Below are 24,339 nucleotides of genomic sequence, written 5' to 3' on the forward strand. Positions count from 1 at the left end.
ATATTCAATACCGACTGTTATATATACCGTTTGATAAGGAATATCAACTTGCTCATGGTCACTCCATTTACTTCGCACTATACTCCGTGATCATGTCAACCTTCACCTACATGCCCATTCTGCTAAAAACATATTGTTTCAACTACGGAATTTCGTAATTTCATTTTAATTTCTCTCACACTGTTGTTATTCTCTCATATGCAAAGCCTACTGGGACATATGCGTCTGCTCCTATTCTCCACTATCAAGTTTTCCGGTTCTAGTTTAGCAAAACAGCGAACAGGATTCCCACCTGCAGATAAGCCTATCAAAATGCCTTATAAACCTTACAAACACTGAAAGTGCATCTCCACGAAGTAACAGGCGACGGAGCAGGAAAGTATCGTACACAAGTTGCGACCTAGGCAGCTCTAATTCTACGGGCTTGCTGAGTCTTTTCTCAATCAAGGCTTGTTGGATAGCCATCAAATCCATGAGTACATACATGCCATATTTCACCTACGTTTCTGTTGCGTTTATTGGGATGGCAGGTATGCCATCCCGCCAAGTTACGCCTTGGCGGGGGCATGCCCCATACCTATACAGCACCGAGAGTTTGGCACTTTTCAGGGTTCCCCACAGAAATAACCACAACAGCCACAGACACTCAGCCCTTAAAAACATTAAATTCTGTACATTCTGACCCCATTTTAACAGACAGAATTCATAAACAACTTCACATGTCCACACAATAAAGCCCCAAACTAAGGGGATTTTGCGTTTTCTCCTTCTTCTTCTTCTCTTTCTTCTTCTTCTCATTCTTATTTTTCCTGCCGCCTATCCCACTAACAACATGTCTCCCCATTGGTCATTTCACTGACACCAGCCAAATCTGCACCTACACGACCCAATCAAAAACGCGCATACACAAGCAAAATACCCATACATTTTTACTCTGAAACATTTCCCATTAAAACAGCTAGTTCGCCTGTGGCCTAGTGGGTAAGGTTACAGTCTTGGGAACACGAGGTCGTAGGTTCAAGCCCAGCTAGGCTTTAACCTGCTTCAACCCTCACTAATAATTGTCTACTAGCCTACTTATCAATTATTGCTTTTGCACCATATTTACCCGCCGTTCACCGTTCAGTTAACCGGCTACAATATTGCTAAGCCATATGCATTATGACTTACCGTCTGTACGTTCAGTTATTAACCGGCTACAATATTGCTAAGCCACATGAATTCAACGGAAGATCTTCTGTGCTTACTGGCTTGTGTTCTTCTTTAAAACCACCGGCAGGTTCGCTAATGATATTTCACGCATTGCATAGCTATGGCATGGTGCTGCACTAACGAAGTCACAGACTGGTAAACCTCCGGCTTGAGGCTGGAATCCCGACTCGCCCTCAGGCAGATCATTTCCTCTTTTACACTAACGTTTTCTTACGCCTATATTAGCTTTACCAAAACTCACTCACGACCACCCATATGCATTTCATCACGGCAAATGTATTCCTTTTATTAAAAAGTTACACCAGTTCACCACTGTGCCATTTCTACTAACTATATTTCTTCACTTGGCTACCGTACAAAACTTTCATATCAGCAAACGCCACGTTTCTATTTCTACATTCATGTTACCTCGCTCTGTTCTCTATCTAGCCACATAGGCTACAGACAATTACTACTTATGTACATTCTGCAACTCCGCAGTTTGAACAGCTAATCGGTCCGTGGCCTAGTGGGTAAGGTTTCATCCCGGCAAATATTCCTTTTATTAAAAAGTTACACCAGTTCACCACTGTGCCATTTCTACTAACTATATTTCTTCACTTGGCTACCGTACAAAACTTTCATATCAGCAAACGCCACGTTTCTATTTCTACATTCATGTTACCTCGCTCTGTTCTCTATCTAGCCACATAGGCTACAGACAATTACTACTTATGTACATTCTGCAACTCCGCAGTTTGAACAGCTAATCGGTCCGTGGCCTAGTGGGTAAGGTTTCATCCCGGCAAATATTCCTTTTATTAAAAAGTTACACCAGTTCACCACTGTGCCATTTCTACTAACTATATTTCTTCACTTGGCTACCGTACAAAACTTTCATATCAGCAAACGCCACGTTTCTATTTCTACATTCATGTTACCTCGCTCTGTTCTCTATCTAGCCACATAGGCTACAAACAATTACTACTTATGTACATTCTGCAACTCCAGAGTTTGACCAGCTAATCGGTCCGTGGCCTAGTAGGTAAGGTTACAGGCTTGAGAACACGGGGTCGTATGTTCAAGCCCAGTTAGGAACACGTTTCTTTAACTTGCTTCGACCCTCACTAATAATTGTCTACTACTTTTCAATTATTGCTTTGCACCATATCTACCCGCCGTTCACCGTTCAGTTATTAACCGGCTACAATATTGCTAAGATATATGCATTATGACTTACCGTCTGTACGTTCAGTTATTGACCGGCTACAATATTGCTAAGCCATATGGATTCAACGGAAGCTCTTCTGTGCTTACTGGCTTGTGTTCTTCTTTAAAACCACCGGCAGGTTCGCTAATGATATTTCACGCATTGCATAGCTATGGCATGGTGCTTCACTAACGAAGTCACAGATTGGTAAACCTCCGGTTTGAGGCTTGAATCCCGACTCGCTCTCAGGCAGATCATTTCCTCTTTTACTCTAACGTTTTCTTACGCTTGTATTTGCTTTACCAAAACTCACTCACGGCCACCCATATGCATTTCATGACGCAAATGTATTCCTTTTATTAAAAAGTTACACCAGTTCACCACTGTGCCATTTCTACTAACTATATTTCTTCACTTGGCTACCGTACAAAACCTTAATATCAGCAAACGCCACGTTTCTACATTCATGTTACCCCGCCCTGTTCTCTATCTAGTCACATAGGCTACACACAATTACTACGTATGTACGTTCTGCAACTCCGCATTAAAACATTACATTTAAAATCATGATTCTCTCATAAGTATAACTACAAGCACTGAACATGACAAAAACTCATGAGTGCAATAGATTACAATACAGGCAAATAACGTGTGCGATGTTATTTAACCCCCCACTTCAACAACTAATATTCAATACCGACTGTTATATATACCGTTTGATAAGGAATATCAACTTGCTCATGGTCACTCCATTTACTTCGCACTATACTCCGTGATCATGTCAACCTTCACCTACATGCCCATTCTGCTAAAAACATATTGTTTCAACTACGGAATTTCGTAATTTCATTTTAATTTCTCTCACACTGTTGTTATTCTCTCGTATGCAAAGCCTGCTGGGACATATGCGTCTGCTCCTATTCTCCACTATCATGTTTTCCGGTTCTAGTTTAGCAAAACAGCGAAGAGGATTCCTACCTGCAGATAAGCCTATCAAAATGCCTTATAGACCTTACAAACACTAAAAGTGCCTCTCCACGAAATAACAGACAAAGGAGCAGGACAGAAGGCTACACAAGTTGCGACCAAGGGAGTTATAATTCTACGGGCGTGTTGATTATAATTCTACGGGCGTGTTGATTATTTTGCCCGTCAAGGCTCGTTGGATGGACGTCAAATCCGTGAGTACATACCATATTCCATCTGCGTTTCTGATGCGTTTACGCTTACGCCACTGCATCCTTTCTCACAGCCACTGTTTTTATATATATAGCAAACCGAAACTGCTGAACGGTACACGCTCATCAGACAGATTCACACAACCATAGCCATAATCCACAACCGTTTCTTACAGGGTCACTTCGCATTTCTCACTCTCATAATAAAACGCTTTGCAAAAAGAAATGATCTCATAAAAAACACGTTTTCAACGTACAAAAATGCCAAGTTACTCAAAAGTATTGATATCAAAATGACGCCAAGTTACGGTACTACAAACAATATACGCTATCTTGCCTCACCGAAATTAAATAAGATGTATTCCAAAGCAATGCTACCCAATATTTCCTCAGTTCTTTCAAGTCACCTTGCCCTGTGTTTTGTAATCTTACCATTTTACAATGTCTTGCAAACTTTGTGTAAGATCAAAGAAATTAATGTACAAAACTGCTGCTGAGTAACTACAGGAAGCATACTTGCTTCTGAACTGAATTTGAGTACATGTACAAGTTATTGTATATTTGCTACGTACAATAAATACTGCATGTAAAATACATATTGTACGTACATACATAGAGAACTTCTTTATCCCCATGGGGACATTTCCCTCGCACCATGTTACATTCACATTTATGAACAGACATTTATACCAAGAAACATACTATCATTCACGCAACAGAAAGGCTGGGCAGTGAAATACATACATACCAATACAAATTGGACATATACACGCCTATTCAATCAATCTTGACTGTGAGAGAGCCATCCACACGTTTGGCCTCTCCATGTAGTGCATGCTTATACACACAGGGCCAAGTGACTTGAAAGAACTGAGGAAATATTGGGTAGCATTGCTTTGGAATACATCTTATTTAATTTCGGTGAGGCAAGATAGTGTATATTGTTTGTAGTACCGTAACTTGGCGTCATTTTGATATCAATACTTTTGAGTAACTTGGCATTTTTGTATGTTGAAAACTTGTTTTTTTTATGAGTGTTTACAATGAGCCCAGAACGCACTGGAAACTTGCTTTTAATCATGTGTTTGGCTGGGCTAGGTCAATGATTGAGTGGGCCTATGGAATGTTGAAAATGCATTTTAGAATGTTGGATGGACTGGGTGGAACATCACTGTACAGCCCTCAGAAAGTCAGTGCATTGTTTGTGGTGTGCTGTGTTCTACACTACATAACCATATGCCATGGATGTGACATAGACCCTCACAGAGGATACATTACAGGACTTTCATACGGAGAGAAGCAGAGTCGCATGTGATGATTGCTACAGAGATTACAGAGAACAGAGTGCACGAGAGAGTAGGGACTGGTTGGCTGTGGAGCCCTTTCACTAGTGAGTGTACATTCATCTTATCAAGTGCATGTCTGAAATGAATGACACTTAGTTGAAGTAAATAATTTTTTTGTTTATTTATTTATGAAACAAAAATTGACAGCAAGGAAACAAAAAAGCTATAGTAAATCCAGACAACATGCTTCATTCCTGTCCTCTGGTGCACAAGCTCGATGCCTGCCAAGCTGAAACAGTAGCGGCAGCAGCAGGATGGAGAGGCCGACTGGAGGCTGTCTCTGCCAGCTGCCTCCTGCTCCTGGCCAGTCTGGGAATATTCTCCCTGCGGAACTGTTCTTGGGAACAGAACCATTTATTATACCTCTTAGCACTGGCCTATGAGCAGAAAATACATGGTTTTTGTTTAAATATTAACAAAATAATGAATCTAAACTATTCAGTTTCATCTTCATTGGTTTGTAGAGGTCCTCATAATGGTTGTAATTGTTCATAATGTTGGGCAGAGAAAATTCTCCCCTTAGAATAACCAGCACGGCGAGGTATATCCATGTAAGAAATAGGATTTATTTCTGCAGAAAGAGTCCGGAACCTACACACAAGATAGATAAGCAGGGGCATTCCCTGCTTTTATTAGCAAAAAGTGGTTAACAATAACATACATAATTCTGATTGGTACATGGTTAATACATATGCATATTGTAAGGTTTAACGAAGTAAATGTTTGGCTGTGTCTAGTCATATAGCATGAATACTGAATAAGCACACGGTGACCTCTTAGTCTTCAGTGTTACATAAACAAGCTTTATATCAGATATAATAGTTTGGTCTTTATCGATCGGTTGCTTTCAGAGTCCTGGGCAGCATGGTGTCATAGCTGGTTCCTCCCTGGCAGGATGGCAGGGGGAGGATAAGTAGGAAAGCCAAGCTCTCCAGAGCTTACATAAGAGACAGAGTTAAAGAAAACCAGACACACTTAGACACACACACACACATACATACAATATTTTTAACTTCTTGTTGTCCTTGGGAGGTTCGGTGCCTGGAGACGGAGGGGCCCTGCTGCAAGGCCTAGGAATTTAGTGTTATACAGAATTATAGTTATGCTAGAGAAAACTCTCCTCCCTTCAGTAGAGATGATCACAACATGCTTGCTCTTCAGCCATGGTGACATTAGCATATGGCTGTGTTTCCTAAAGGGAAATAAATGGGGTGATCTGATTGGCAATAATGAAACCCAACCACACCCACAGAACCATTTATTCTTCTTGAGCCAGCCTCTTATAACTGTGCCACAGTTGCGCTAGTGCCTGAAGTCAAGAAATGACTGAAATACCCAAATTCACCAGCGCCTTTCATCGCTGTTAGTGTTTGACAGTTGTGCCTTGACTGAGAAAATAGGGTCCAATTAAATATAAAATTTAATAACACAGTCTCAACTACATGAACAAAAACGATATTAGACAGTCCTGGAAAGGAAGTAAAAGATAATCGTGAAAGAAACGAATGAAAGACAAAACCAAAAAACAGCTTGTCTCTCCCACATTAAAACTGATCAAAGCCAAAGACACACAGCTGAGAAGAAAGACAAAGCTGAGACACAAGACCAAAGGCTCATGTCTGCTTAACAAGACAACACTTCATAGCCTGTATTCAATCAACATTTGTCCTTAACTTGGACTTGGACTAGTAAATGCATTTCATACCTTTTCTTCACAAACTCAGTTTGGTGAATTAATTCAAGTTATTGCTGTAATTGCCAAACTGTTTGTGAAGAAAAAACATTCCTTGCTTTTAATTGTAAGTTTTAATTATAAGAACAAATGTTGTTTGAATCCCTGCCATGTGTTCTCTTCCTGGTCTATGCATAATTAATTACTGATTACTAGAAGAAAACAAAGGAGAGTCTTATCTATACCCCTTTTAAAAAAAAAAAAAACTATTTTACTATTAAGCCGCTTCATAGGATAACACTTCTTCTCAATGTCATGATTAAAATTATGTCAAGTTTGGTTTGGGAGGGATATGTTTGGTTATGAATTAAATGTTTGTGTTTCTATGTTGGGTGACTAGGGCAGGCAGTAAATGTACCATCTTTAAAGGCCAGTAGTACCACCCTGGTCTCTGCTTTATTCTCTTATAGGCTGACCCAGAATCTCCAGCATAGTGCCTGTAGATAGTGCAAATAGGAATGTAGAGGAATCGTAGGATATAATGGATGCCAGAGTGAGGTCTTCTCAGGGAACTGTTAAAATAGCCTCTAACCCCAGCTCCTGTTCTTGAGTTAATTCTGAGGCTTGTCTCAGGTTAAAGCCTCACCTGTACAGGGATTCTGAAGTTTCCTAGAGCCCAGAACAGGCTGAATGGTGTCTCATTGGGCACTGCCATCATATATATCACAATCGCAACAAAATAAACTCAAAGGTATCATTAACAGGCATTCCCACAGACCTTTGGAATACCTTGTTTTTCTACCTGTCGTATGTAATACCAGAAGACCGGACACACAGCTGGTTATATGTGAACAGATCACTTCCTTGTCTTTGTGCTTCTAAAGTGAATCTACTATTAACTGTATTTTAGATTGCAATGCTGTGGGTAGTTTGTCACAAAAAACCAAAACAAAAGAAACAAACTCACTGTCCTCTCTGGAAGATGTGCATTATTATTTTGCATCTTTCCTTTTGGTGGTAGCTGTGCCAACCATTCAACAGCTGTGCAAGTTAACTCACTGTCCACTTTGAAAGATGGCAGCTGCACTTCTGGGATGGGATGGGAGGGTTAGGCCCAGAGAACAGATTATAGAAAAGGTAGATGAGCCCATTGCCCCAATTCAGAGAACTTACAGCATAAGAAAAGGGAACCTTTGGGTCAGAATTACATCCGTAGAACAGTCAGAGTTCAGTCCAGCAGGATGTTTAACTTTCAGGTCCAAAATACTGCAGTTGGAGAGTGTAGCACAGACATCTTCCTCAGAGCATCATCAACCTTAAAATCCTCAATTTCACTCCTCATTACTGAACACTATCATTGGCACATTTCCCATATTAGATACATGCTTCATGTATACCTAATATAATAATACTATAATATATTAACTCTTCTTTGCAGACTGAACACCTGTAAACTCACACAGAAGTGCTGTAATGTTGTGGCCTCAGCTCTCCAGTCATCAAACTCACCCCTGAGAGATCTGGACCTCAGCTACAATAACCTGGGAGATTCAGGTGTGGAGCTGCTCTGTGCTGGACTGAGGAGTCCAAACTGTAAACTACAGAGACTGGGGTGAGTAGTGCTGTGTACTGTGTGATCTTAACTAAATAGAATTTGTGATTATGGTTCTATTCAGTGAAATATTAAAAAGCTCTTTCTCTCTGTTTACTCCTCTGTCCACCAGCATTCTTTCTTTGCCCATATATACCTTACTCCTGTATCACAACAAGCAAATAAAAGCAGGATAAAACCTTATGAGGGTTGCCAGGTTTGTGGTTCCTGAGCAGAATGTAAGATTTCAGTGGAGTCTGTAGTATCAGGTCACAGGTGATGACTGGATGCTGAATGTCTGATTGACATGGTAAAAGATTGACCACCTGCATAGTAAAATGTTTCAGGTCTGTCAAACATTGCAGTCTACATCCATCTCCATTATTCACTACCTGCTATGAACTCTAATGAAATCCATACATTTACCTCACTCTCTTTCACACACTGACCTTTTGATGAAGGTGAGTTTTACTCCATCACACACCTGTGTGTGCTGCAGGATTGTGGTGTTTCTGAAAGGATTGTGAATAAAATGGTATTTTATTCTGCTGGTAAAGCCGGACATTAACTATTGGCCGGCAGGGTATGTGTGTACATCTTGGTGGGAGAGTGTCCATCTGAACAACATGTGAGCTGCTGTTTAGATGCAGTGTTATATCGTTTAGTTTAGTCACTCTTCTGTGGTTCCAGTCCCAAGTCATAGGCTGGATATTGTAACACTGTAAGCAGACATGCTGTGTGGAATAGCCTGATTCAGAGATCAATGTTCTGGCTCTAGCTCCTGTCATCTAAAGGATAACATCATTTACAGGAGTATTTCTTAGATTATAATTCTAATAACTTTCAAATGCCCCCACTTATTAAATGTTTTGTGCAGTTTATATTACTCCACAAGGTCTACCAAGCATGTTGATAAGGGGTTTTAAAAGAAAAAAATTACTTAATACATCAGACTTTTATTATCATTATTATTATCATTGTTACAATGATAATTAAATGTAATGCAATAATTAACCTGTTATATTCGTAAAAGCGTGCGAGAATAAAATGTATGGATGGATTACAGGGCAAGGACACGCAGAAAAGAGGTGCAATGTGTGAAAGTTTCAAAAGACACATTTTTAAAAATCTAGTGTCTACCAGCAGTAAAAGTTAGTGGCAATAATCAGTTGTGCTGTTCTCATACAGCCACTAGATGGCCATGCAGTGTAATTCCAGTTGATGCTGTAGTGCCAGATGAACTGAAGTACAACACAGCTCGTATACGACTCCGGCACTGCTTCAGCTGTTAGCAGGGACAATATCGCAGGTCTGACCAATAATATCATGACTGCTTAGATAAAACCTTCATGTTATTTTATATACTGGTGTATATATTTAAGTTGTCTGTGACAGTTAGCTGGTCACACTGGCTCTGCTAGCTAGGTTGGGTCATGAAGTAACGTTCAGGTACGTTGGGCTAGCTAGCTAGCTAACTTGTGCCTGTGAGTCAAAGCCAAAGCTAAACTTACAACAATGGCAACAGTTGTCAACTTTAGGGTCATGTTATTTGGATTAAATGATAAACGAATGATATTTGCAAAGTGTTGATAGTTATTATGAGAATTGTTTTATGTAACTGTGTAGTTCTAGATTTATTTTCAAAGAATAACTAGCTGAGGTAACAGTAAACGGCTCAGAGCGAGCTGGCATCACCATGGTAAAAAAAAAAACAGTGATTATCTCGTCATAGTCCAGTGAGTCACTTCTTGTTCAAATTATATCAGTGACAAATTATTGAGATGAGTAGTTAGCATTGAAGACCGCAGAATTGTTTTGATGTGGTTTGTGGTGGAAAACAGTCTTTCAAGCATGCAGGATGTCATCGGCAAGTTGATTATCCACATTCTGTTTAGGCTTGGGAAGATGTCCGCTGGAGTGTTATCCCTCATCCGTTATCGGTACAACGTTAGTGGGCTCGTTAGAGTGGTCACCGTCCTCCTTACAGGCTACAGGTGGCTGTTCGGTGGCAGCCTGGAGAGGTGTACTCTCTTCCTCCAATCTGGCCTTTTAAAAGTACTGGTTTATTGAGCTTTGTTTCGCCATTTTTAGCTAACATTAAAGTTTAATGTTAGCTGATTAAACTGTACCAGCTGAGCATTAGGATATCTGTATGAGCTTTCAGCTAACGCTATCAGTGGTTGCGTCAGTGGCAAAGTGTTGATATGTGGGAGGGCCTTAGTATATCACGCACCAATGGCATGGAGGAAAAGAACGCCCACCCAAATTTAAAGTTATGATTTATATTAGGCAAGTTGTTACGGTATAACGAGATTTGGTGTAAATGGAGAACAGCAGAGGCCCCAGTACAGATCCCTGGGGGCCTCCTGTGACAAGGGGATGAGGTCAAGAGACAGACCCCATCCAGGTGACCTGTTTGGACCTATCTGCAAGATAGGAAGCAAACCAAGACATGGTAGTCTGAGAAATTCCCATCTCAGCCAAAGTAGAGATGAGTAGTTTGTGGTCGACTGTGTCGAATGCTTAGTTCAGACAGTTCTAGTAGGATCAGCAAGTGGCAAGTGCCTCCATCACAGCCAGGAGGGCAGTCTCTGTTGAGTGCTCGGATCAAAAGCCAGACTGGTAAAGGTCAAACAAGTTAACCAGCATTTATTACAGTAAAGAGGACAAAGTTATTACATGAAGGTGAAAATTATTAGATTAACTTTTTAAAATCATTTTTGAACTGATTTTTTATTCAACACACATAATACAGAGAACATACAACTTGGAGGAGATGCATATACAATTACACTTGTTTTAATTTATATTCCTTTCATGCCTTTCATGTCTGTTTGGGAGAATAAAGTCAGAACTAAAAAAAGAATTCACATGTGGCCCTAATCCTCTTTTGTATAATCAGAATAGAAATAAGAATAAAATTTATACAGTGGAATAATATATATATTTTTTTAAAGAATAGGAAAAAAGAGGTGACTAGAGTTCTGGCATCGCCTGGTGACCATATTTCAACAAACCTGTCTGTTTTCATTTGTAATCTTGCTGTGATTTTATCCATGATAAAAACATTTTTTACCCTGCCTCTCCATTGTGTTATGCTGGGGGGCTACGGATTCTACCAGGAGATTCTTACCTTTTTTGTTTGCTATTAAAAGCAGAATTCTCAATAAAGAACTTAAATCTCTATCCGTCATATCAGGAAGTATACCCAGTATGAAAAGTGCTGGATCTAAAGTAAAGTTAATACCCAAAACCTGTTTAATCTCCTTTTGAACATTCTTCCAGAAATCCATGACCTTTGGGCAATCCCAGAATATGTGTGTGAAGTCCCCCACCAATCAACAACCCCTCCAACATTATTCAGATGTATTGCTGTATTCTGAAGTGATAGATGGAGTGTTAAAATACCGCATTTTCACCTTCCACTCAAATTCCCTCCATGTTGGGCTGTTAGTTTATGTCCTGCTTTGAATGTTTCCTCCCATTTTTCATCTGTTATTATAATATTTGTTTCCAACTCCCATTTTTCTTTGACATCCACATTGTTATCGTTAGATTCATGTTGTAGTGCTTTATAAAATTGATAACCCATTTTTTTGTCTTTTCCTCTGTAAATGACATTAACAGTTCCTCTAGTTTGGATGGTATTTTACAAATATTATCCCATTCCTTATGTTTCTGAAGATAATGTCTTAGTTGTAGGAATTTATAAGTCACGGGCTGGTAGATTAAATTCCTGTGTTAGTTGTTCGAATGACTTCATGGTTTGCCCATTGAACACTTGTGCGATATATATTAAGCCCTTATTTGCCCATTTGTTATATCCTGAGTCCATAATAGATGGTAAAAAAATCTGGGTTTGTTGCTATTTTAGTGGCCCTGCAGATGGATTTTGACAGTTTTAATTTCTTTCATACTACAGACCATATTTTCATCATTCCTCTGATCCAGTCATTACTAATCTTGAGCCTCCTCTGTGCCGTTTCTGCCAAGAATGGAAGTGATTCCAAAGGTACATTTTGACATGAATTTTGCTGCATTAGCACCCATACCGCATCTGTCTCTTTAGTTATCCACATAATTATAGCTCTAAGTTGTGCTGCCCAATTTTTTAGATTTGTTAAACTCAACCCTCCCTTCTCTTTCGGGCAGAGAAGTGTCTTATATTTAATTCTAGTTTTTTATTTTGCCATATGTATTTAGATATTGATTTTGTGTTCTACCCCCCCCCCCCTTCGTCCCTTATTCCTTTTATGTCTTTATTTTGTCTTATTGACTCAGCCAACGGTTCAATACTTGCAACGGATAATAACGGACTCAGTCTCATTGTCTGACTCCTCTTTTAAGGTAGAAAAAATCTGAGCAACAACCATTAACTCTGATCCGTGATTTTGGGTTTTTATATACCATTTTCACCCAGTCTATGAAAGTTGAGTGAAGCCCAAAAACCGCCAATGTATGATAGCCATATCCCTGAGCCAACAACCATTACATATCTTCCCATAGTATCTTGTATCTCATAAAAAACACGTTTTCAACGTACAAGAATGGCAAGTTACTCACACATACAAGACATACACATCTATAACTCATTCATTCAGACTGCCAAAATCCAGGCCTGCCATTAGTATTGATATCAAAATGACGCCAAGTTATGGTACTACAAACAATATAGGCTATCTTGCCTCACCAAAATTAAATGCGATGTATTCCAAAGCAGTGCTACCCAATATTTCCTCAGTTCTTTCAAGTCACTTGGCCCTGTGTGTATAAGCATGCAGTACATGGACAGGCCAAACATATGTGTGGATGGCTTTCTCACAGTCAAGATTGATTGAATAGGCGTCTATATGTCCAATTTGTATTGGTACGTATGTATTTCGCTGTCCAGCCTTTCTGTTGCATGAATGATTGTATGTTTCTTGGTATAAATGTCTCTTCGTAAATGTGAATGTAACATGCTGTGAGGGAAATGTCCCCATGGGGAACAGGAAGTTCTCTATGTATGTATGTACAATATGTATTTTACATGCAGTATTTATTGTATGTAGCAAATATACAATCACTTGTACATTTACTCAAAGTCAGTTCAGAAGCAAGTATAAACATATGTTTTCTGGAGAAATATGCTTCCTGTAGTTACTCACCAGCAGTTTTCTACATGAATTTCAATGTGTTCCATGAGGCTATTTGACACTTTATATTTGACACTTTGATCTGACACAAAGTTTGCAGGACATTGTAAAATGGTAAGATTACAAAACACAGGGCCAAGTGACTTGAAAGTACTGAGGAAATATTGGGTAGCATTGCTTTGGAATACATCGTATTTAATTTTGGTGAGGCAAGATAGCCTATATTGTTTGTAGTACCGTAACTTGGCGTCATTTTGATATCAAAACTTTTAATGGCAGTCCTGGATTTTGGCAGTCTGAATGAATGAGTTATAAACGGTGTATGTCTTGTATGTGTGAGTAACTTGGCATTTTTGTACGTTGAAAACGTTTTATTATGAGAGTGAGAAATGCGAAGTGACCCTGTAAGAAACGGTTGTGGATTATGGCTATCCTTGTGTGAATTTGTACAGTCTGATGAGCGTTTACCATTTAGCAGTTTCGGTTTGCTATATATGTGAAACAGTGGCTGTGACAAAGGGTGCGGTGGCGTAAGTGTAAACGCATCAGAAACGCAGGTGAAATATGGCCAGTGTATGTACTCATGGATTTGACGGCCATTTAACGAGCCTTGATTGACAAAAGAATCAGCAAGCCCATAGAATTAGAGCTTCTGTCCTGCTCTGTTGTCTGTTATTTCGTGGAGATGCACTTTTAGTGTTTGTAAGGTTTATAAGGCATTTTGATAGGCTTATCTGCAGGTGGGAATCCTCTTCACTGTTTTGCTAAGCTGGAACCGGAAAACTTGACAGTGGAGAATAGGAGCAGACACATATGTCCCAGCAGGCTTTGCATATGAGAAAGTAACAACAGTGTGAGAGAAATTAGGATGAAATTATGAAATTGCGTAGTTGAAACAATATGTTTTTAGCAGAATGGGCATGTAGGTGAAGGTTGACATGATCACAGACTATAGTGCGAAGTAAATGGAGTGACCATGAGCGAGCTTAGTTTCCTTATCGAACGGTATATATAACAGTCACTATAAAATATTAGCTGTTAAAATGGAGGGTGAAGTAATGTGTGAAGTCTATTGCACTGATGTGGTTTTCTCATGTTCAGTAGCAGTTATAGTTATGATTTTAAATGTAATGTTTTAATGTGGAGTTGCAGAACGTACATACGTAGTAATTGTTTGTATGTGGCTAGATAGAGAACAGGGCGAGGTAACATGAATGTACAAGCGTGGCGTTTGCTGATGAGAAGGTTTTGTATGGTAGCCAAGTGAAGAAAAATAGTTAGTAGAAATGGCACAGTGGTGAACTGGTGTAACTTTTTAATAAAAGGAATACATTTGCCATCATGAAATGCATATGGGTGACCGTGAGTGAGTTTTGGTAAAGAAAATATAAGCGTAAGAAAACGTTAGTGTAAAAGAGGAAATTATCTGCCTGAGGGCGAGGCGGGATTCAATCCTTCAACCGAAGGTTTACCAGACTGTGACTTTTTTAGTGCAGCACCATGACATAGCTATGCAATGCGTGAAGTATCATTAGCAAACCTGTTCGTGGTTTTAAAGAAGAGCACAGGCGAGTAAGCACAGAAGAGCTCCCGTTGAATCCATATGGCTTTGCAATATTGTAGCCGGTTAATAACTGAACGTGCAGACGGTACGTCATAATGCAGTGTATACGTTCAGTGAATGGCGGGTAGATATGGTGCAAAAGCAATAACTGAGAAGTAGTAGACAATTATTAGTGAGGGTAAAAGCAGGTTAAAGAAACACGTTCCTAGTTGGGTTTGAACCAAGAACCCTATGTCCCCAAGACTGTAACCTTGCCCAATAGGCCACAGGCGGACTAGCTGTTTATACTGGAAATGTTTCAGTATGAAAAGGTATGGGTATTTTGCGTGTGTATGCGAGTTTTTGATTGGGTCGTGTAGGTGAAGATTTGGCTGGTGTCGGTAAAATGTCCAATGGGGAGACATGTTGTTAGTGGGATAGGCGGCAGGAAAAATTAGAATGAGAAGAAGAAGAAGAAGAAGAAGAAGAAAGAGAAGAAGAAAGAGAAGGAGAAAACGCAAAATCCCCTTAGTGTGGGGCTTTATTGTGTGGACATGTGAAGTTGTTTATGAAATCTGTCTGTTGAATTGGGGTCAGAATGTACAGAATTTAATGTTTTTAAGGGCTGAGTGTCTGTGGCTGTTGTGGTTATTTCTGTGTGGAACCCTGAAAAGTGCTGTATAGGTATGGGGCATGCCCCCGCCAAGGCGTAACTTGGCGGGATGGCATACCTGCCATTCCAATCACTTTCTCTGCAGAGAATGGTAGAGATTTATTAATTAATATAGCTACACCCCTTTTCTTCCCATATGAAGCATGTAATACTTGGTTCACCCACTCCCTTTCCAGTTTTTTATATTCACCTTCGACCAGATGTGTTTCTTGTATTTGAGCTATGGAACATTGTAATTTCTTCAGTTGGCTCAGTATCTTCTTCCTCTTGATGGGATGATTTAAACCATGGACATTATAAGATACAAGATTTAACCTGTTCATATTAGTTTAAGTTGAAGCCCATCAGCTCTGCACCTCATATAAACCAAAACAACTGTGCAAAACATCATGCAGTAAAAAAGACAAAAAATAAACATCTCCTTCAGAACTAATATACAATAGCAAGAGAATATGTATGATTCCCAAAAGTCCCATGACCAGAGAGATGTGGCATTTCCTCTCTGGGGAAATAGCACTATGTGCACCAGCAACTTCCCAGCTGTTATATAAAGTTGCTACTTACTCCAAATGAGCAGCGATTTCACTCAACATAACCAATATTTCTGTTAGTTCACATAGGTACTATGTACCTTTAACCAGCTCCATTTATACTCAATATGCATTATATTAGGCAGATATTCTGATACCAAATATGTTTCAGGACCTCCACTTATTTATGCATGTATTTATTCACTTGCTTTCTCTGGTCCTTACCTTAATGTTCATGTGAGTGAGTTCACTCGATGAGGGCTTGTAAGTCCGCCTCTGTGATGTGTGGCTGCTTCCTCTTCTCCCTCTGTCCTGTCATCGTGGTCCAGCTGCCTTGCGTCATCACCCTCTGTAATCTCTCTCTCATCTTCTTCAATGTGATTCCCCATGTCCTCCAACTTGGGTGCAGCCTCCGTTAGTGTAGTGAAAGTCTTCCAGATTCCATATTATCTCCCGTCTGCTTTTGATGTTGATTGACAATATGCCCAGAAATGAATTGCCCCTCGGGGATAAATAAATGAATTGAACATCATTGGCATTAGTTGTGACTGCACAATTCTTATTGCTAAATGGCTGACTTTCAATGAGCTCAACAATGAATTGGGAGGAAAGAAACAACAGAAAAAAGGAACAAAGGTGTCACGATGTGTAATGCTGGACCCAAACGCAGGACTGGAACACAGAGGCTCAGGAGAAAAGCAACCAGTTTATTGAGAGGTAACCAAACAGAGCAGGGCAATTCAAAACTGGAACTGGACTGAGCAAGGCTGGAACCGGACTGGACAAGACTGGAGCCGGAGCAGGAACAGGAGCAGTGCTGTGCAGGGCTGGAGCTGGAGCAGGACTGAGCAACAACAGGGGCAGGACCGAGCAGAGCTGGGTGCTGGAGCAGGACTGAGCAGGAACAGGAACAGGGCCGAGAATAAATACTGGTGAGCGTGACGGGAAAGCGTGCGGAATGCAGGGGAAACAGGTGGGTAAAATTAGGTATTCAGGGATCGCTGAAACCGAGACCCGCCTCCGCTGTGGAGGCGAGCAAAGATGGTGAAAAAAGAGAGAAGATACACGAGGCAAAACAGAAAACATGAGAAACGGAAGGGACGTGACAAAAGGGTGCTTTTGTATTGCCCCAGGGTGCTCAAATGAGTCTTGCTACACATTACCTATTGATGTTCACAAACTGCCTCTGACAAGACTGCAACCACTGAGATGTTGGCTGCTCAGAAATGGTCCACCTGTGGGACGGGACGATGGGACTGCAGTGATGATTTGTTCTTCAGACCACGAACCGACTGAAGCCAGAAGCTGTGGTTGGGCGGGAGGGCAAAATTAGCAATTAACTTATCTACAGTATGTCAGATATTAAGTGTTTAGATTATGGCCTCAGAGAGAGAACCAGTGAACTGGATGCAATATTTGCTTGAAGAATGCTGCCTACCCTCCACTCCACGAACATTAAAGGAAACGTTATTTACGCCACTCTGATACCCTAATCTAGGCAGGCGATCTATGGGTCCCACCTCCTGCAGAGTTTGTCTCAGAAGAGTCAAACCAGAAGACAAAGCTATTTACAAGGCCAGAGGCCCAGTGTAGCTACAGAATGAACAAAGGTTCTGTTTGATCTTAAGTTTAAATGCAATCTGTGACATTTTATTGAAAGCGTTGACTGAAAACTATGTTTATGCACAAGTAAACTTCCATGCTTTTTATTGGTATTCACTAGCTTAACTGAATTACCTCCTAATATATTCATGTTTTGTCTTGTTAGAAAGGGAGTAAATTCCTGAATATTTTGGTAATAATGGGGTTCTTAGCCATACGTTAAACAACATAAGGTCACTTTCATTAAAAAGTACACTGTCAGCTTTTAGATAGACCAGTCCTTGTCATAAAGGAGTCTGCCTCCCTTTCTACACCTGAACTCGGCATTGCCCAAATCAAGCCATGTTGCGTTAAGTGTTTATGATGGCCTCAGGAAAAAGTTGTGTTGTGTTGCAGTTGGTCTTTATTTTGGTGGTGGTTTCTTGGTTGTGCATTTTAGTTAATTTCCTTTGTTCCCGTGGCACTGGAAGAGGGGAATACTTTGACAAGGTCTGGCTCTTCAGTCTTTCTTTTCTGGTAATCTAAATTTAGCATCTTGTTTGAGGTCTTCTGTTTTGTTTTGTAACTTAGAAGGAGACCTGATACAGAGTTTGTTTTGGTTTGTCAGTTGATTCCACCAGGTTACTGTCGACTGACCTATCAATGATTAAATTCATAATTGTCATTTTCAGTAATACTTGTTAAATCATGTAACATATATGTAGGTTAAGTGAGGGGTTTTAGCACGCAATACAACTTGTGTTCAGTATTCAGAGTGCTGAACATTCTAACAAGGACATTGACTGAAGCACTGGATTCAGAAAATAAACATATTTTTACTTAATTGTTGCTTGCCCGACAGTGCCTCCTGGAGTTTTAAATACACTGCTGTCTGAGCTTTAATCTCAATATGAACTGCCGCTGGGTCTGTACAGCCTGCTTACTGCTTATTCCTGTATTTTAATGTGTAAACACAATGTGCAGATGTTCCTCTGTCATACAGTACTGCACTGCTGCCCTGCTCTCCCTGGGAGTATCGGGGCTCCCCCTCTCCCTGCCCGCTGACCCTTAGCAGTGTGCAGCACCAGGGGGTCCTGAGACAGCCTCAGCACAGGGGCTCAGCTGATCCCTTAGCAATGTGCAGCACCAAGGGGTCCTGAGACAGCCTCAGCACAGGGGCTCAGCTGGTCCCTTAGCCCGTAGTGATGGATGACAAAGGGATTTTACATTTGTGCAACCTCATATTTGTACCCCAGTGAAACAGGAAATGGTGAAAGGCAGCAAACAGTTCCGGGGTCTGAGATCAATTTTTTTAAATTGAATTTCATTAGATTTCACTTTGTTTGGTTTTATTTTAAATATTCTTTTGGCGTGCCAGAAATGTTTACCCCTATGTTTTTGAGAAAAATACTATTTTCATAAGTTTTTTATAAGAATTATTTTTTATTAAAGTGAAAGTAAGCAGTTTCTACAAATGTTTGAGCAAACAATTAAAATCGTTATGTTTAAATGTTTCTTTTATACAATCATTTATGCTCATTTTAATGAAGAGTGCCAATAATTCTTCATTACTTGAATGTATGAACTGTTCTTTGCAGGCTGAGCAACTGTGACCTCACAGTGAAGTCCTGTGATATTCTGGCCTCAGCTCCCCAATCATCAAACTCACCCCTGACAGATCTGGACCTCAGCTGCAATGACCTGGGAGATTCAGGAGTGGAGCTGCTCTCTGCTGGAATGAGGAGTCCAAACTGTAAACTACAGAGACTGGGGTTAGTAGTGCTGTGTACTGTGTGACATTAACTAAATAGAATTACTGATTATAGCAATGTAAGGGTTTGAATGTTGTCACAGGGAAGACTAATTTCCTGACTCCATTCATTTTCAGAGCCTGTAACCTAAATGGTTGTGTGAATGTGAGTTTGCATATAAGATTATTGACTGGGGTGTGCTATGAAATGATGGGCAGCTTGAACCTGTGTCCTGGAGAGAGAGACTAGCTACTGCTGCCAGGCATTCATCTAAGTGTTCTCTGACATTAAAATCTTCAATCCTAGGAGGTAAATGTCCTGCTTATCCAGGAATCTAAAACCAACAACTATCCCTGGGATTAACCTAATTAAGATTTACCCCATTTGGGTAGCGAGACTATATAAACATCACAAGGCATGACTTCTGTATTATTCTATTAAATAACATTTGACTAACCATAGCAGCTATCCAAGAAGAGCTGCATATCCTGCTAGTGAATCTAACAATATGCCCAGTGAGTACCTCAGTAAGGGTGTTACCCCAAAACTTTAAGTTACTGTTGCTGCCCCGGTTCTCCGAAACACAGAGTAGTGAGATCCACGTATGGGAAACGACATCCGGTAATCCAATTTCACCAAATATGGTTCTGACAGCCAGTAGCACATTCAGTGTTACAGGAGACTACTGCCCTCCTGGAAGAACATATGGGACACTGCAGTGCTACTACTCCTCAGTGAACATATTCACATCTCATGCGTGGCCAGCAGGGTAGTTTTGGTGGATCTCTCCACCGGGGTTACAACAGTAACCTAAAGTTCTCTTTCATTATCTCGTGTTTGAGATCCACAGATGGGGAGATATGGACAGCTCCCAGAATGCCTTATGCTCACAGCTGAGATACTGTCAGGCCAGCAAAGGATGCCTCCTCCCCTGAGGGGAGGGTGGTGTCTGGCACATCTCGTGTAGGGAAGTACTGAAGACTTTCCACTGCCCAAAGCTATAGCCAGGGTACGGGAACAATGTGAAGTACTAAAACCCCAGGGAATAGGGCCCACAATGCAGCCATGCCTCTCGTATCATGAGCCCTGAGGCCCAAGGGGGGTGTTATCCTCTTTGAATCATATGCCACAACAATAGCTTCTACAAGCCAATGGGACAGCCACTGCTTAGAGATACTTTTCCTTTGCAGGCAGGGGCCCAGGTGACTAAGAGCTAGTCGCTCTTTCTAAAAGCCTTAGTCTTTGTCATATACATTTGGAGAACACACACAGGACACAGCATATGCAGCCTATGCTCTTCTTCAGAGGAGAAAGGTGGTGGGTGAAAAGCGGCAAGCTCCAACACCTTACATGTGAAAGGAGGGAAGCTTTTAGGCATAAAGGCTAGATTGACCTTAAGAAAAAGCCAATCCATCTTAGGGGAGAATATTGTGCATGAGAGATGCACTGAGAGCGCATGGAGGTCACTGACTCACTTAGCTGAGGCTAGTGCAAGCAGCAACGCTGTCAGGAGAGGCAGCAATTTTAAATCTCATTTAAACCTCCAGCTCCAGTGATAAATCCCAAGGGGAACTGAGCTTTTTAGCAACAGGCAGAGAACAGTGAGGCCCCTTCATGAACCTGTGATTCAGGGGGTGCTGCCCTACTGCGTAGTCCCTGAAACCAACATGACAAGCGGTGATAGCTGCCAGGTAGACCTTAATGGTAGGAAAGGATTTCTCTTTATCCATAAGGTTCTGTGAAAACCACAGCACGTCAGTAACAGAGCTCTGGTAAGGCACTGACTGACGAGAGGCACACCATCTTTCTAACACCTGACACTTATTGTCATAAAGTGACCTGGTAGAGGGCGCTGTCGTGCTCTGAATGGTTGCAGCCATGTGAGGGGGAAGCCCTAATGTGTTGAGGTTATGCCTCTCACGGGCCAAGCCCATAGAGCTACTCGCTCAGGGCAGGAGTGGTGTATTTCCCTGTTCACCTGAGACAGGAGGTCCATGCGTAGCAGGAGCGTGCATGACTGTACATAAAGGAGAGGGATAATCACTGCAGTAACATTTCCACAATCTGGGGATGGAGACACCATTCCCCGTACAGTGGGTTTCTCCTTGACAGCAGATCAGTGCTCATGTTCAGAATTCCTGGAACATCAATCAATCAAATTTTATTTGTATAGCGTATTTCACAGAAATTGTCACAATACGCTTCACAGACAACCCTGGCCTAGACCCCCACAGGAGCAAGCCTAAAGCAATATGGGTCACGCGTAACCACAGAAAGTGACGGCTGCTCCAGACCAACAGTCTGTAGGCTAGACCATGGAGCTGGAGGGAGCGCATGCCACCATGGTGATTGACATATGCTACTGCAGTCATTATCACAGCGTACGAGCACATGATGTCCCCTTAGACAGGGAAGAAAATATCTGAGAGCTGTCCATATAGTTAATAGCTAAAAGAAAATTGATTCACCATGTGACACTCCTGAGATCCCCCACCCCAGAGAGGGATGTGCCTGTCCTTTTTTCCGTATGAGAACGATCCTGAGAGGGGTTCCCTGAGTGTAAAAGTCTGTTTTCCCAGTGATGCAGAGTTACAGAGCGCTTGTGTGTCAATGTGAGACGGCGATGGAGATCGCACACGGGGCTGAGGTGGAGGGATGAAATCCACCTCATAGAGCCCCTCATTCTTAACAGCACCAGTGGCAAAACCTGAGAGGCTGACACCATCAGCCCCTGTAGTCTGAGGCATGTGTGATACTGCACTATTGAGCCTGGTTTGAACTGAGAGAGACATACTCTGAGAGATAAAATGCAGTCTGCTGATAGACAAGTTCACATGGATACAGAGTATAAATCCACTCCCAAGAACGTTTCACTCAGGGATGGGGAGAGATTGCTCTTGGGGAGGTTTACTCTGAAACCAAGAGACAACAGATGTGTCAGAACTCACTGAGTGTCCTGCACAACTCTGGGTTTTGAATTGGCAATAATCAGCCAATCGTCTGTATAAGTCAGTATTCTGATCCTCATTAGTCTCAGTGGAGCCAGACCCACCTCTACACAAATACAGAACACCCGTGGACTCAGGGAAAGGCCGAAGGGTGGAACTGTGTATTTGTAGCAAACACCGCGATGGGCGAAGCGGAGGAATTTTGTGTGAGGGGGATAAATGCTTACGTAGAAGAAGGCATCTTTCAGAATTACTGACGTGAAATAGTGATGTTAAGTTAATTAACTGATAATTCTTAATAAGAATTGATGAATTTCTATAGATTAAACAGTTGAATTTCAATAAACCATTTAAATGAATAACCATTTCAATGCATAACCTAATGTTGGTGATTAGATTTCAAATTAGAGACGTTTCTAAAATGTTAAATTAGAGAGTCACGGTTCCCTTGACTGGCAGCATTAGTGGAACGTTATTGGTCCATTCCTGGAACATCAGTGCCATCTGAGCACGTCTTCTCAGCTGCTGGTTTCACCTTCAGTGGACTGCACACCAGACTGACCCCAAAGCAAACAGACATGCTCATACTCCTTAAAAAAATGCTTAAGTATTAAGCTAAGCATATTTTAAGTCATTCTTTTTATAGGCCATGGAGTATATTTTAATCTAATCAGTTAATCATTATTAATCAATTATTGGGTGCCGACGATTGATTAAAAGAACTGTACAAAATTTTCCAATCTTTCTGACATATTGAACGTGAAAGAGTGCTGTATGTTATCATTTAGAAATTATATTGCCTCAAATGTTTGTTTAACATTGAGATCCAAAATAGGAAGTTGAGAACCGTCCTTCTTCGGGAGCTGGAAATAATGAAAATCAAAACTATGTTGGGTTTGATCTCTGGGAACCGCACGTATTTCCCCCTTTTTGTAAGAGGGAAGGAATTTATTCCTCTTAAACATGGGAGTGCTCTCTTGTGTTTGAGAGTAAATGACTATGTTGAAATGGGGGGTTTCACTCTGGAGTCTGTAGCCCTTGGCTGTAGTAGCGCTTTAGTGTCCTATATGCTCTTCCTGGAGGGCGGTAGCCTCCTTTTGGACACGCTACTGTCTGTCAGAGCCACACTTGGTGCAACTGGATGCTTCTATGGAGGTCTGGACCGGATGTTGTTCCCTAGAGTTGGCTTTCAAACACAAGATGATGAAAGAGAAGTTTATTTATGGCACCAATGCAGTGATTTGTTCGAGCAGAGATGCATACTTCAGTCAGTGTATAATTAAGCCACGTACTTTGGATGCGCTGTAGGAGAAAGAGTACTTTATCATATGACAAAATATGAAAGTTGCCAATAACCATGAATAGAAAGCTTTAACAGTGTTAAGAGGCAATCATTTTATTTACCAGACATGGCAAGATTATACTGACAGTAAATAGGGGGCATTGTACTACTGGTGTGCCCTAATGATTGAATATATCATTCCTGTATGTGTTGCATGTCCTCCTGCAAGGGTTGACAGTGATGGTCCTTCTAAGGACTGTTTTATACTTCTGTGTAGTCTGCATAGTTTGCGTGATTTGCATAGTGTGCAACATTTGCAAATCATTTATATGGCATGTAGTACAGGTACAGGCTGTGATTTTCCACCCACTTACAGATACCTGCAATTCCATATCTTTCATATCCTTTAATAAACTTGTATCACATCCATACTGTATGCTATGGGAACGAGGCACAGACGAGGCAGCCAGTGCTGGCAACATGCCTGTTGAGGACTTTTATTGTGACAGCAGTATCACAATGAATGAAGACAGGGGAAAAGTGAAACGAAGGACGAGGTAAAAGACTACTCAAAGAGAGAGATCAGGCTACTCAAATGTAGGGGGAAGCAAAAGTGCTAGGGAAGTGCAGGTGGGTCCAAAATTCAGGCCACGAGGAGGGGCACGTCCGAGTCTGCCACAAAAAAATAAATAAACGAGAATCAGAGAC

General features: G+C 41.0%; 1 protein-coding gene across 4 annotated transcripts in view; it reads left to right on the plus strand.

Moving 5' to 3' along the window:
* The window catches only part of LOC135247001 (NACHT, LRR and PYD domains-containing protein 3-like), a 37,484-nt gene extending 17,548 nt beyond the window's left edge, over window positions 1–19,936 (plus strand). For 2 of the 4 annotated variants that reach the window (XM_064320284.1, XM_064320285.1), the window contains 2 exons: window positions 8,036–8,209; window positions 19,249–19,936. In XM_064320284.1, the coding sequence (XP_064176354.1) occupies window positions 8,036–8,209; window positions 19,249–19,447 (373 nt within the window). In that variant the 3' untranslated portion in view covers window positions 19,448–19,936. The remainder of the gene's footprint in view (window positions 1–8,035; window positions 8,210–19,248) is intronic. The other 2 variants (XM_064320286.1, XM_064320287.1) reach the window with 2 other exon arrangements.
* Window positions 19,937–24,339: the final 4,403 nt, after the last annotated feature.

The sequence above is a fragment of the Anguilla rostrata genome, unplaced genomic scaffold (assembly GCF_018555375.3).
Source record: "Anguilla rostrata isolate EN2019 unplaced genomic scaffold, ASM1855537v3 scaf1011, whole genome shotgun sequence".
NCBI classification, from domain to species: domain Eukaryota; kingdom Metazoa; phylum Chordata; class Actinopteri; order Anguilliformes; family Anguillidae; genus Anguilla; species Anguilla rostrata.